Here is a 15456-nt window from a genome sequence, read left to right as displayed (position 1 = left end):
GTAATCAAAAGACCATATTCAAATACTTTTTTTCTTTCTTGTATTCTCTTATCAATTCCATGAACTTTATAGAAGTGAGAGGCTTTTGTGAATAGAAAAGAACTGTACATGTAAATAAGTCCTTGGATATGTAAACTTGACCGAAGGAACATCAGTGAAAGATGGAAACTGAAACTGCCATTGACATCTGCTTCTATGAAATGTCACATTTCAGATTTGCTCTGATTTGGGGCAGTCTATTTGCCAGGACACAGACTAACTTCCCATCAGTTTTCAGTGAAGTTGTGCTGTTGGGCGGCTACAAGCAACGCCTGTTTACAAAAGACTCCTGTACACGCTCATCTGGAACTAATGGCTGTCCTTAGGATAATACCCAAGGGAAAATAATGCCTTGGGGTAATAAGAACCTCTTCTTGTTGCAAAATCAATCTCTAACTGTCCTTCACTAAGACAAATCTAGTGATACTCACGAAACATTTATCTTAATTATTTATTTATTGGACTCTCTTTGGCATGTTGACACAAATCAATGCTGACATATAGATCACAGGAAACAGTTGGAGAATTTTCTGTTGATTATATATCTGTGCAAGTCAGTTGATGCCAGTTAGTAGGACAGATTTGTCTCCTGTTTGTAAATAGAAGATTAGCTCAAGGACTGTCAGGTTGCCGTCCTTTTCAAGAATTCAGTAATCATCTGTTCAGAACAAGGAACAGGCTATTTGGTGTTGATTCACATGGCAGCTTAGAGCAAGAAGATTGGACACTTTCAAAGAGTAGTCTGAAGTTTACTTAAGGTAAGCAGGTCATGTGAGTTCCAGCTGTCCCAAAAAACACAACTATACGCATGGCCAACAGTGAAATCCCCTCATGACCCCTTTCCCAGGCAGAAGTCTGAAATCTAGGCAGAAAACAAAGGAAGTCAACCATCTAATCAGGCAAGTGTGCTGATAATCAACTGCTAACAGAAAGAAGCCAGCAGGACAGCTCATTTAAGGATATAAATGCTCATCAATACATACGCAAAGGAAGTCTCTCTGCTCTGACTTTTGTCTTTTAATTATTCCTTTTCACCCTGAGTTTTGTGTCTGTTTACAAAGGGGGGGGGGTTGTTCTTGCTGAATGGTTTTAACATTCAGGTTAATATATCCACTCTGATTGACTTTAGCTGAATATTTCAAATGGGTGATAAAAGAAAGGACCAGAAGAGGCTGCTTGTGGGGAGGCAAAGGCAAAATTATCTCTAGGCAAAATGAGCAACTACTGTACTTCTAGCAACATATTCCTAAAAGCAATGATTATCCATTTCTATTGCAAGAGAAAACCTTGTCCCTTGACATATGTACAGTACTGTAGTTACGTGTAGCTGCCTCCCTAGGCTATCCTGCAACTTCAGGTATCGTGAAAAACATTGTGGTGGTCTTACTTTAGTGGTGAAAAACACTCATCTACCAACCCAGTCAGCTTGTGTATCTTCAGTGGAAAAGGTATACCATTTTACTGGTCTAATTGGCTGCTAAAAAATTGCCAACAGTTTTTCTTAGTTTTTGGTATGCCATACTCTCCTACTTCTAAAATATAATATAAAATTAAACACTTGGTCTAAGAAATGGGGCACAGAGATAATCTCATCTATTTATGCTTCCCCAGTGACTTAATTTTTTTAATATGCATAATTTTAGTGGACTTGCAAAGTGTCTGCAGTCAGGAAATAGATACTGGCTCAGATGTGACCCTTAGTGATTTAAAAGAAACCTGGCACGAATACAATATTTTGCGTATTCGCCATTTATTACACACAATGTAATTCACATGGTATGAATTATTATGGGGATTATATACAAGTAGAATATTTTTTTAAAGGATTGAATGAATGAATGAATGAATGAATCAGAGCTGCTTTCTATAAGCAAAAACCCACAATTGCTAGTGATCCCAAACTTATAGTGGAGAGATTCCTATCTCAGGAAATGTATTTATTTACACAGACTATTAAACTTATAGAAAATGGCAAGAGAAAAAGAATGATGAAGTCAAAGGAGACTCCACAGAGCAAGGGTAATATTTTGCCATTCTAAATTAAAATATCGGAAGTAGTATTAATCCACCAATTATCACCCGTTACCAGATTCTGTTGCTACTTCAGTTACAAGCAGTATAGGGTCATAGCTTAAATGTGACCCTTGCTTAATTTGTTTGCCATGGATTGAATCTGACTTCCTGCTATTTTTTTCAGTAGGGACAGATGCTTATCATGAATTCAGTACTGATTGAGTCACCTGTTTTGTAACTTTCTCTCATTAAACAATTGCAAATTAATCATTTGTTGGGCAACTGATTTTTTAAAATCACTTTTCATATTCTGATTGAAAAATTGTCTCTTGGAAGTTACAGAGAATTTTGAAATGCCCAAGGCTGCCAGCCAATTGTTATAGTGTAGTTTTGTTCCTTATACACAGTACCAGTTTTTCCCAAGCATGAACTAAGGAAGAGAATAAAGCTCAGGGCAACTTGTCAATATATGAATTACTAGAATTTTCACTTTTTTCATTTCACCCTCCTTGCAGGGTTTCTATCAATAAATTGTTTTTTATTATGAATGTTTAATATCCTTTGCTTTGTATACTCGATATCCTCACTGCAATTCTGTAATTTAAGAATTAACTGCATGTTTTCATAGAATCATGGAGCCTACCACTCCAAATATACATAAAGTTTTAAGTTTTTTTTTAAAAAAATATTGATAATGTAGAACAGAGCTGTCAAACTCCTGGCCAGTGGGCTGAATGCATCACGTACTGGCCACACCCATGCCCAGTTTAGCGAAGGAGGAAAAAGTCCCGATACGTCATGTGATGCCACAAGTTTGACACTCCTGATGTAGAAGAATTATGCTTTTTAGTACAACGTTCCCAGTGCGCTCTGGATATTTGGGGTCAACATTTCCACAATCTTCAAGATTAGCCATAGATAATGCTGATTTATGGGTTTTATAGACCCAGACATATGAAGAGCCTCAGGTTTGGAAAGATTATATAGTCCTCAACTTATGACCATGACAAAATTTAAGTTGTTAAGTGAGAAATTTGTTAAGTGAATTTGCCCCATTTTACAACTTTTCTCACCACATTTGTTAAGTGAATCCCTGCAGTTCTTAAATTAGCAACATGATTAAGTGATTTCCCCATTGACTTAGTTTGTCAGAAGGTCGCAAAAAGGGATCACATAACTCCAGGAAACTGCAACCACTCATACAACCATGAGTCAGTTGTCAAGCATCTGAAAGTAAATCACGTGACCATAAGGATGCTGCCAGTCATAAGTGTGAAAGATAGTCATGTCAATTTTTTCAGTGCTGTTGTAACTTTGAATTGTCACTAAATGAACTGTTGTAAGTCGAGGACTACCTGTATTTGAATGTTATTAAACTGAAGGAAATAGCCTGCTTGCATTTAAAATTGCATAAATTTGATATAATATTGCCTATTAATTGCATACAGAAGATGGAGACAATTCTTCTGCAAAATAGAAATTGAAGAAAACTCAGCAGTGTACCTAAACATAACTCTGTCACCTGTTTTTATAATGCCGAATGCTGAGAGTATGGAAGGTTCTTTTTTTTTTTTAATTTTCTACAAACATTTAAAAGATGCATGCTGAAAGAAAATATAATTGTAGACTCTGTTGCTGCTTCCTAGTTTTCATGTAGTAGAATTGAGAAAAATTTCAGTAAATTTAAATTCAGTAAATAGTTGTGAATTCAAAGGTATTAACTAAATCACTTTTCTCTACTACTTGCTCCTACAATTTTGATATTATTATCCACTCACAACAATGTGAAGTCACAGCTGCCAGTTTTTTAGCTGTTGTTGGCCTTCATACACATCAAGTTTTTCCCAGGAACCTAGGATGTTGTAATGTATTAGTGTGCTATATAAGTAGATCCAAGCAGTGTGACTTTTTTGCAATTAACTGATGGAATTTTTTTTTCCAAGTACAGATTTTCTAAATGCTGTCTATGATCTTCTGACATGGCAATCAGTGTACCAATAACCACTGGGACTGCCACAGGAGGTTTATCCCATAATCTTTCAATTTCAATTTTCAGATCCTGATTTATTTATTTATTTATTGTTTTGATTTGTATACCGCCCTTCTCCTGAAGGACTCAGGGCGGTTTACAGCCGAATAAAACAAGAATATAAAAATTAAGAACATTATTAAAAGACTTATTCAATTTGGCTAACAGCTAAAACTCAATAAAAAACTAAAAACTTAAGTTAAACTCCATTAAAAACCCCATTAAAACTATTAGGCCAGCCCTGCGCGACGGAACAAGAATGTCTTTAGCTCGCGTCTAAAGGTCCGGAGGTCAGGGAGTTGACGGATCGCTGGAGGTAGCTCGTTCCAGAGGGCAGGAGCCCCCACAGAGAAGGCCCTCCCCCTGGGGGTCACTAGTCGACATTGTCTGGCCGACGGCACCCTGAGGAGGCCCTCCCTATGGGAGCGCACTGGTCGATGGGAGGCATTTGGAAGCAGCAGGCTGGTTCTATGCCATGGAGCGCTTTAAAGATGGTAACCAACACCTTGAATTGCACCCGGAAGACCACTGGCAACCAGTGCAGCCTACGCAGGAGAGGTGTTATGTGGGAGCCTCGAGTTGCTCCCTCCACTACCTGCGCAGACGCATTCTGGATCAGTTGGAGCCTCCGAGTGCTTTTCAAGGGGAGCCCCATGTAGAGAGCGTTGCAGTAGTCTAGGCGAGAAGTGACGAGGGCATGAGTGACTGTGCATAAGGAATAATAATTTATGATCTTCTTCAATTCTTTGTCTTCTATTCTACTATTCCCTGGCATTGCCACATCAATTATCCACATTTTCCTCTTTTTAATCAGTTATATTTGATATGTTATGAGGCTGAATTTTATCAGTCTGTATTCGGAAATTCCACTAAATTTTAACCTGCTTATTTTCAACTATTTATTCAATTCCCCAGCAATTTTTCTTTACTAACACAATTTTATAGATGTTCCAGTGAATCAGTTTGATGACTATATTTTTGTTTACAATCAGTTTGTGCAATCTTCTTGCATGAGACGAATATACTATCTATTGTTTCTTCTGCTTCTTTGCAGAATCAGCAGTTTGAATTATCTGATCATCTTTCAATTCTGGTCTTAATTGCATTAGTTTGAATAGACAGCTCCTAAACAGCCAAAATCTTTTTTAATGATCTAAGTTCTTTTCAATGTTCCAGTTGTAAGGCACTGCCAGATTTTATCTTTATGCACATTCCCCTTGATATGTTGTACAAATTGGCCACATGCTTTTTCTTGACATTATTATTATTTACAAACAGCAAAGATGCTGCATAAAATGTTTGCAGCTTACTGAATGAATAAATGAATATAAGACCACATATTCCTGTGATTATATTTTATACAGAACATAAACCACTATTTATTGTATTAAATAGTAAAAATGTTCATCATCTGTCTATCTAACCTATTTTAGCCAAAGATATTAGACCTTTATTATCCTTTTTCGTTTACAAAGTTACATGTAATTTTATTAAGCATCTATTTAAGTACATATTATATGAGTGACAGTCTATATTGTGTTGAGGGCTAGGAAAATATTACCTCTCTATTATGAAGCATTTTCCATTTTTTCCTGAAATAACTCATAGGATAATTATGGTGAATGATGATGTAATGCCACAATCAGTATCAGTTTCTAGGTTGATTTGGAAAAGTGGTCAGATGCTTTTTGTTTCTGTTTGTGTACATGTGCATGGGCCTGTTTTCGGGACACATTTAATCCAGTCAGCTAGTACTCAAACAAATCTCCTTATAGCAGAATACAATTAAATTAATGAACTGGGTCAAAAGTCACCACCCACTTTCTTCAGAAACAGCTTGGAGCCTTGCCCACAGCACTTCCTGGAATTCTTTAACCAGAAAAATATTGCAAAGGCTTCATTAGCCCTCCTCTACTGGCTAGGCATGCCTAGGTTTGTGTGGCTTGACTACTGGGGCCAGGGTCTGTGAGGTGTGTTCCATCCTGCTAAGTCTTGACAGTGAGTTCAGTAATAGAGAGGGTTGTTTTTACAGCTGCTCTTTCTATTTAATTCTTGGAACACTAGGTAGTGGAGCAATATGTGGTAATTAACTGGGTTTTGATGTTTCCATAATAGGGCTGACCGGATAGAATTATTTGAATCCTATGCCAAATGGACGCTATTCTGAGTTAAATCCAAACTCCTGGGACTTTGGGAATCAGTTCAGGGGATCAGTTGCTCCCTTTTCTAGATGTACCATTATTTATATACACACACACAACCTACTTAACACCCTACTGGAATTTCTAGTAAAACACAATCTATTTAATCAGTCTTCAAAATATGTGTGGAATGGTACAAACACCCAGTGTTTTTATAAAGAAATAACACTGCACACCTACTCATACACACAGAGGGATGCTGGGTTTCATCTGTAGCAATTTAGATGTTAGCATCTGAAATTCTATAAATGTTAATAGAGTGACTCATCAGAAATCTATGCTGGTAAATTGTTTATCTTATCTTTGGAATTCTGGAAAGCATCTCATCAGCCAACTTCTGTAAAAAGACACTCTGGTCAAGAATTCTCATAGGGATTCCTCCTTTTACTGAGTAAAACTTAATCAAATAAGAAGCTCATCTGACAGATTTTCCATGATCAGATTTTCAGGAAGAAATGAAGTCATGACAAGATTAGCAGAAGAATTCCAATGAGGCTGACTTCAGCCAAACATCGCAGATGCTGATGACAAAGACATTTGTTGTTATCAGAAACGGCCATCATGCTTCCAGATAACCGTGCATTAAAGACTGAGTTGGATCCAATACAGCATTATTTAAATTTGTACAAAACAGGAGGAAAATTAAGCTTCAGGCTTGTACTTAAGTTTCCCACTCCACTATATATCCATATTATAATTTTAAAATATTTCTTTAAAAAGACTACTTTTAGATATAATTCCCTGCCAATTCCTAATTGTCAACGCTAGACAGACTGGAGATAGTGACTGGAATTGAAATGGCAGAGGATCATGTGATTTTCAGTTACTTTTCTTTTGCTCAAAGGCAGAACCATTTTGGACCCTAAGGCACAGCCACTCCTAATCAGGAATTCTGTATTAGATCCATTGTCAACAATGGCCAGGCTTGATACGCTAATGGAGGGCCTATATTGAGCTCTTTTGTGCAAAGCTGAATTAGCATAATGGTAGTGGAATCAAAGAAATTAAGGATTAGAAATCTATGGAGATTCTCAATCATCCAAGGTCATGATTGTCCAAAGGTGCTTTTCAAAAGGCAACTGGATTTTCTTGGTTTTTTTCTTTGAAAATGTTTTGCTTCTCATCCAAGAAACTTTATTTGGTGTTATTTTATTTGTTTTATTTATGTGGTGGATTTACATCCAGAAATATTTCATAAACATAATCTTAACTGCTCACTGGGATAAGCAAAAAACAACAACACAAAAACCACCACCTAAATTCCTATTCAGGAACGAAATGATTTTTCCATCTCAGACAGTCATTTGTATTCAGCCAGCCAGGTACATTCTTTTTATAAATTTGGATTCTTTTTTTTTTCAAGATACAAATTTTACAACAGAATGATGATGAAAATGAAATCAAATAAATCATATTAATATTCTAATCTCACATCACCTTCCACATTCATATAGTTTTTGCAAAGTGAGTTAATAAATGTAGAATTCTGCCTTCAGAACATTTTATACCCAGTTGATACGTGTTTAAATACTATTGGAAGTGCAATCCCAAAATCAATCTATTTCCCTCCCATTTCTCTTCTTTACCATGGGATGTACTCCTTATTTCTTACATGAAAATAATCTGTCAGTTTCACTAGTATTTATAGAGTTTCACTTTCAGATTACTGTAATAACTGGCTTCCAAATAAGTAGTGATGCTTGTTTTTAAAACAGCTGTTCCTCTTCAACTTCATTGGAAAATGAAATCTTGCACAACAGCTTCTTAAATTATCTGTGCAAACTCCCCTGTATAGTAAAATCAATATCAAACTTAAATTTACAACTTGCCTTCAACATCTGCAGGTTTTTATTTTTGTACAATGCCCATACTGCTGTAAGAAGACGACAAAAATTGCAAAACAAAAACCCAAACAAAACAAAACCCTTACTGGCAACAGTACCAGCTGATGAAAACAGTCAACCAAAGGAACTCTGTTAAATTGCTGTAATTGCAAAATATTGTATAGTACACAAATAAAGTCTAATTAAAATTAATGTAGTACACCGTGTCGAATATAGGGATTTATAAGCTTATTTATACTTGCTCAAATAAAGAGTCATCACAATGTAGTTTTTGTAAATAGTTAGGAATGTTGTTATACTAGTTCTCCAAAATTAAAAACTAAGTAGTTATTAGAGAAGCTTCTGTTGACAATATGCGTTCTTCTTATCTAAGTTATACCTCTCCCTTGGCACCTATAGCTAGCAGCAAATTAACATAAAAGTATTTTGACTATTGTGTAGTTTCACATAACAAAAATCATGGCCCAATTGGATGCTGATAACATTCATTCTATTTTTAAAAAAATCTGTTACGATTAGAACATTTTTTAAAAACTATACCATCTGAACTGGGTGGCTATTCTGCATACCTGAAAAAATACTGAAGGATCTTTCATAAACAAGATTAGTCAGCCAACTATTTTTGTAGAATTCACAGAATTGGTGCTGGAAGCTTAGTTTTTTGTTGAACTTGGTTCCACTAGAAACCAATTGGCCACATAAGCATCTATGATTTTATGGTGGTTTTGTTCTGCTTGTTTTATGTTTCATTAATCTATTTCCCTTTAAATCAATATCTGCTATTTTTCTTACACATTCCAGTGAAATGTTGTGCGAATGGAAGACAAGATGCCTATTAATTTTGATGGATAAACTAATAGCAATCTAGCATATTGGACAGGTTTTATCCCTTATTGTGGAAAGGACTGGCGTTCGATTTAATTGCTACTTTATCGTTTTCTTTTCTTGCATGTAATGGCATTTACTCGGAAGAAAGCAGAGTGTTGCACTTGGAAGTTCTGAACAGGATTCCCCCCATCAGAAGCCATGAGTCATTTAGGAGGAGTCTTCAAGTAGAGTCGGCGTGGGTGTATCTGCAGCCGTTTCAGGGAGCTCCCCGCCATACGTATCTACGTGTGGCAGGGAGCTCCCTGCCTAAAAACGACTGCACAGTAGGCAGCAGAGATGAAGTGATATGCACCCACTGAATGTTACCCCTCATGTTCCGACAATGACACAATGGCGAGAAAAAGACGGGCAACCACGAATGCATTTTTCTTACAAAAAAAAAAAAAGCAATCCTCCAAGGACTCCCTCTCCTCGCTGCTTTCTCCTTTTTCCCGCCAAGGATCTCAGCCCTTTCCAGCCCCCTCCTCCAGCTTCTCATTCTTACCCTCTCCCCCCCCCCACCTCTTTCCCCCCCTTCTTTGGCGCCGTTTTCTTCCCGCCACGTCGAGCCTCCTCAGCAGTCCATTCTGACGAAGAGGCCCGGCGCGGGCTGCCAGCTGCAGCAGGGATTGGCCGAGGCAGCGCCAGTGGGCGGGGTTTTCCCGGACTGGAGACCTGCCCGCCGGCTCTCCCCGGCTCCACCCCAGCTCTGCTCCCTCCCACTTTTACTACAGGCGGCTGAAGCCGGGCCGCCGCGCCACACGGGAGGGAGCAGGCTGGCCCGGCACGACCCCGCCCGCAGCTCCCGCCCGTGCCTAGGAGACGGCAGTTGTGCCGCCGCCGCTGCCGCCGTCGCCTCCTCCTCCTCCGAGACATTGCCGCTGCTGCCAGCCCCGGCCTGCCTGGAACACGCGGACGGGGCGGGGATGTTGCTCTCGAAGATCAACTCACTGGCCCACCTATGCTCGACGCCCGGCGGGGATCTGCACCCCGTCAAGCCGCTGCCAGGTCAGCTGAAAGAGGACGGGAAGGAAGATGGGAGGCGGGAGGCTGGAACCACCAGCCGGGAATGGTCGATGGATGGATGGATGGATGACCTGGAAACACCTCGGTTTAAGAGGCTGGATTGGGGTGGACTGATTTTTGTTTTGGGGTTGGTTTGTTTTTTTGCTTTGCTTTGTTTTGTTTTGAGGGGGGGGGCAAGGACATGTCTGACAGGGTTTAAATGATCTTTCCTTCCTGCTGTTTGTAGGAAAGGAAAAAGAATCCCTGGAGAAGCTGTACCAAGTGGGCCCGCTGCTCGGCAGTGGAGGCTTTGGTTCTGTCTACTCAGGCACCAGGCTGGCAGATGGAGCTCCGGTGAGTGATGGGTTTCTAGTGGAGTGTGCCCTCTCGCAGCCTCCATCGTTACCTATTGTTTTTGCCCTTCCCCCCTCCCCAGTAAACTCGTATATTCTCCTTTCTTTAGCATTGGCTGCTATCTATATTAATTTTTATTCTCTCTCCTCCCCCCTCCGTATTTGAAGGTGGCTATCAAGCATGTGTCCCGGGACCGGGTTTCTGAATGGGGAGAACTGGTAAGTTGTGGGGAAGGGAGGAATCCTTGGGGTTTGTTGCTGTAGAAAGATCTTCGTAGTCAGTGTTGGATGCTGAGGTTCAACTTGTATGCCTTCTCACAAATCATTTTTTTTCTCACCCCTTTTCCCATTCTTTATGCAGCCTGGTGGAACGAGGGTACCCATGGAGATTTTGCTCCTGAAAAAGGTTGGCTCTGGATTTCGAGGGGTGATCCGGCTGCTGGATTGGTTTGAAAGGCCAGACAGTTTCATTTTGGTTTTGGAAAGGCCAGATCCCGTTCAAGATCTATTTGACTTCATCACAGAAAGAGGTGCTCTTCCTGAGGATTTGGCCCGTAGCTTTTTTCGTCAGGTGTTGGAAGCAGTTCGACATTGCCACAGTTGTGGTGTTCTGCACAGGGATATCAAAGATGAGAATATCTTGATTGACTTGAGCAATGGAGAGCTCAAACTTATAGACTTTGGATCTGGGGCACTGCTCAAGGACACAGTGTACACAGACTTCGATGGTGAGTGTTCTTAGCTTTAATTCAAAACTGAGCTAGGAGGTTTCATTTCTGAAACATAGTGTTCCCCAGGCTGTGTTTTAGGTAACTTCACAGCAATAGAACAAGTTCTTCCTGTGATTTTAACGATTTGTCTTTTCTCTGAAGTATATTTGATTCTCATGAACCATTCCCTACATAAAATTGCTCTTGCCCAGAGAACTAATGCCTATTTGTGGCTAACCTACTGCTGATGAGATTGTTTTTCTATTAAATCTGATGGGCTCACAACCTTACTTAAAAATGTGGAAAGGAAATGCCTTGGGAAAAAATCTACTGCAGATTGTTTTCAAGTTATGATTACTAATTCACCTGCTAGATATAATGGATGTATGCTAAGCTGCTTGTAAAATACTCATGCAATAGTTTTTATGTTTTAATGGTAGTCAAAAGTTCAAATAAAAATAGACATCATGCAATTTTTCTGTGTGCAAGACTGAAGAGGTTTTTTGTATTTTGTCTTTCCCTGTGATGTCTGAATATGAAGCCTAGATGAAAAGGTTACTGTTAAAAGCTGTATTTGCAGACTCACTAAATTAATCATTTCAATAGGGAAGCTGCATTTTGTCATGAATGTTGTGAAATTTGATCTAGGAGCGATCACTTTAAAATAACCTCATCTTAGGGCTAGAAATGCAAATAAAGGTCTTTTGAAAGCAAGTTTGTAGTGATAGGGATTTAAGCATTAATATTAGAATAGAAATATGATCTGCTTGTGCATTCAAACTGTTCCCAGAAAACACAAACTGCTTGTGTTGCTAACAGACTCTTGGAAGACCGTTTACCTCAAAAATCACTGCTGGCTTGCAGCTTGTTTGTGTTTTTTGGTCTGGGTTCCCAAATGGCACGCGCTGCCTTGAATTTTTTGTTTTGTTTTTAATTTAACGGTTAATAACCAGGATGGGTTTGCTGCCTTCTTTCAGGCGCTTTCCCAAGCTTCTAGTGCCCCCTTGTGGATTATGAAGTATCTTTTTACAACTCAAAGTTTGTAAACAACAGTCACGTGGATGGAAAGCAGGCAAGCAGCTCTGACCTCAGTATCCTTGCTTCCTGCCAAGTGGGAGGAGGAGGGAGAGAGATCAAGCACTACAACAAAGACATTTAGAGAGGTTTCTGGCATTCCACTTACAAGCTGCAGTCTAAGTTTCTTTAAGATATAGGCAAATGGTATAAAAGTTCCTTTTAAAGATAAAATACATACTAATCTTTTCATGGTTGAAAATTATATCTTTTTTAATTCCTATGCCTCTTGATTAGTGTCCATGGAGACTGTCTAAATTTATACCTATGTATATCTAACCATAAGATTTAAGAGTACTTCTGTCTGAATTCTGTAGTTTTTAAAAATTTTCCTGATGATCTACCATCTCTTTTCAGGCACTCGAGTTTATAGTCCTCCAGAATGGATCAGATATCACAGATATCATGGCAGATCTGCTGCTGTCTGGTCACTTGGGGTATTACTCTATGATATGGTGTGTGGGGATATTCCTTTTGAGCACGATGAAGAGATTATAAAAGGCCAGGTCTATTTTCGTCAAAGGATTTCTTCAGGTAAGAGTTAATTTGGGGTGAGTGAAATTCTGTCTAGAATGCTGATCACAAATAACTTGTCTAGTATATTGGTAAGCAATAATATGCACGTGCCACTATCACATAAAGCAACATCTTAGGATTTTAATTTTTGATGACTGTTTTTAGCCAAGGTTTAGAAGCTAGCATTCCTGAAAACTCTGAGAAATTTTGATTTTACATAACCTTGCCAAAGTAATAAAGCATGGATGAATGGATGTTTCAGCTTCAACAGTTTTCAGCTGTGTAAAGCAATCTCATTTTATTAAATAACGTATGGCAATTTTGCAACAGCATTTATAATGTTCCATTTTGTAGATGTTCTTCATCAGTGGACCTTTGCTAATTTTGTATTTTCTTTTGTAGAATGTCAGCATCTCATTAAGTGGTGTTTGGCTCTGAGGCCTTCTGACAGGCCATCCTTTGAAGATCTTCTGAATCATTCTTGGATGCAAGATGTTCTCCTGCCTCAGGAAACAGCTGAGATCCACTTGCATAGTCTAATTCAAGAATCTAGCAAATAGTGTGTCTCATCCTTCTGAGGAGCAAAACAAAATTTTGCCGTATTTGATCTGGTGGAGTGAAGACTTTTATAGAAATGTGACTCATCTTTTTCCAGACACAGGCTGCCTGATGACTTTCTAAGTCTGAAGAAACCCATTTCTTGTGGGAGAGTGGACTTGCTGTTCAGGAGCCTGATTTATAAATCTTCTCACCACTAGATGAATTGGACAAGCCGAATCCTAGAATATGAAATGAGTGGTGCAAAGAACTAGAGATGTTTGGTACAAGAGAAGGGAGGGAGTTAGTGATTTGGATCGGCTACCTGCCTTCACTGTGTTACTACTACCATGTTCTGAGTGCCTTCAATTGCAAACTGAGCTGTGCTGGAGGAAAATACTTGAACATTCCTTCACTGCTGCTTTCTCACAGATTTACCTGTCTTAAAATTTATTCCAGTTTCAAAAGAACTACTTCAGAATGAAGGAGATAATATTAGCAACCCTAATTGCTGTCCAGTATAAACTCTGTGTTTGCTTTTGCTGCCTTTTGAACATGAAGGCATCCTCCAGTGCACAAACAATGCAACTGTAAACTGTAAATTTGTACAGAATATAAGAACAAAAATTGGTGTACAGAAGATTGTAGTTATAATATTTTTACTTCAGTGTTTTTTAATTTATTTCTAGGGTTTTAAAAATTGAATATCCTAACTGGTAGGATTTTATTTATTTTATTTATGAATCATGCAAATTCTTGGCATACTCCTCACTGCTATAGCTGTTGACCTGTTCTGCTATGTTGCATCTACTTCTGTTTCATATTCTAACCCTCTGGTTATCATCTGCCTTTTTGTTTGATATCTTGCTTCTGTAGGAAACAGCTGACTGCCCTTCCCCATCACCTGTAAATATTTCCAACTGTTGCTGTTCAGCCTCTCCAAATGTTTGAGACTTTAACTGGTGTTGATGGGGAGGATATGTATAGATAGCATGTGTATATAGTGCTGTACTTCGAAAGGGAGCAAGATGTTCCGGACTTCAACACTGTCAAAACTTGTTTAAGTAATTTGGTGTGTAGTCTGCTGTTTTTTTTTAATAGGTAATACTGTACAGGGAATTCAGAAATGCTATTTTTTTTATACATACTGTTTTAAATAAAAATGGAATCACTTGATTTAATCGGTCTACTGGATATTTAATGGTTATATGTCTCACATTCAGTTGTATAAAAACTTTAGTTCTAACTGTATAGTAAATCACTGTCATCCCTCTGACTATAAACTCTCAGCAAAAAAATGATGTTCCTGTGATGACATTTCAGATATAAATTGCCTTGGCTACCAATATTTAGTTTCTACTGCACTATCTCACCTTATAGATGAAATCCAACCTGACATTTACTCTGCAGTATTTCTTTGAGTTTAAGACTATCATTATCAGAGCTTACAGATTTTTCTTCTCTGTACAGAATATTGACCCTGAATGGTCAATATCCCCTGAGAGGCAGCAGGAATAATAGCATCTAAGAAAGGCCTTGGACAGCCCATTATAATACTACCAGACAGAAATTAATTTCTGCAGTTTATCTGCTGCTCAGTTCTGAAAAGACAATGGTTTCCAATAGAAAAGTAATTAACAGGGGAAATGTATCCAGAGCCAAATGACAATTTAGTATTCATTCTTGTTTACAATAAATGAATTATCTTATACATGGGCATTCAAATAAGTCCTATGCGTTATTAGGTCTGGGTCCCATTAAATAATGGTTAAAGTTTCTTGTGAGACTTGCCTAAATTACTGTGTAGTAAGAATATATTTAACAAAGTCTTTCTTTGTGATATGTTATTTTAAAAAACCCTTCAGAATTCTTCATCTTCATTAATTGAAGCTGCTGTCTTTTGCTATTTATTCTAAAACACAGGAATTTTCTTAATTATGAATGTTGGCTGTGATTCAGAGTTCCTATAACGCTTGACTTGTTCTTCATGCTATCATTCTGTTCCCCATTTTTATTCATGCAAATTCACAAAATTCATTGGCAGCATTTACATTCCAACAAATTTCTAAAATTGGACAGGACTATAATATTCCAGAAAATATGGTTTTCTTTCTTGGTTAACTCATAGCATTTCAGTCTTACAAGCACTTACTTATTTTCTAAATAGTAACCAAAATGCAATTTTTTTAATTTCTTGTTTTTCTATTTGTATTTGGACACTTTAATGCACAACTTAGTATTATTTTAAATGACTCCTTGTTCTCAGAA

General features: G+C 38.2%; 1 protein-coding gene across 1 annotated transcript; it reads left to right on the top strand.

Moving 5' to 3' along the window:
• The first annotated feature begins 9710 nt into the window (after window positions 1-9710).
• PIM1 (Pim-1 proto-oncogene, serine/threonine kinase) lies at window positions 9711-14364 on the top strand. Its single transcript, XM_058178185.1, has 6 exons — window positions 9711-10001; window positions 10246-10352; window positions 10520-10570; window positions 10713-11079; window positions 12493-12669; window positions 13054-14364. The coding sequence occupies exons 1-6, from the start codon at window positions 9920-9922 to the stop codon at window positions 13209-13211; spliced, it is 942 nt and encodes a 313-aa protein (XP_058034168.1). The 5' UTR covers window positions 9711-9919; the 3' UTR covers window positions 13212-14364.
• Window positions 14365-15456: the final 1092 nt, after the last annotated feature.

This window comes from Ahaetulla prasina, chromosome 3 (assembly GCF_028640845.1).
Source record: "Ahaetulla prasina isolate Xishuangbanna chromosome 3, ASM2864084v1, whole genome shotgun sequence".
In the NCBI taxonomy this organism is placed as follows: domain Eukaryota; kingdom Metazoa; phylum Chordata; class Lepidosauria; order Squamata; family Colubridae; genus Ahaetulla; species Ahaetulla prasina.
The sequence above is the reverse complement of the archived record's forward strand: the minus strand, read 5'-3'. Positions and strand labels throughout refer to the sequence as shown.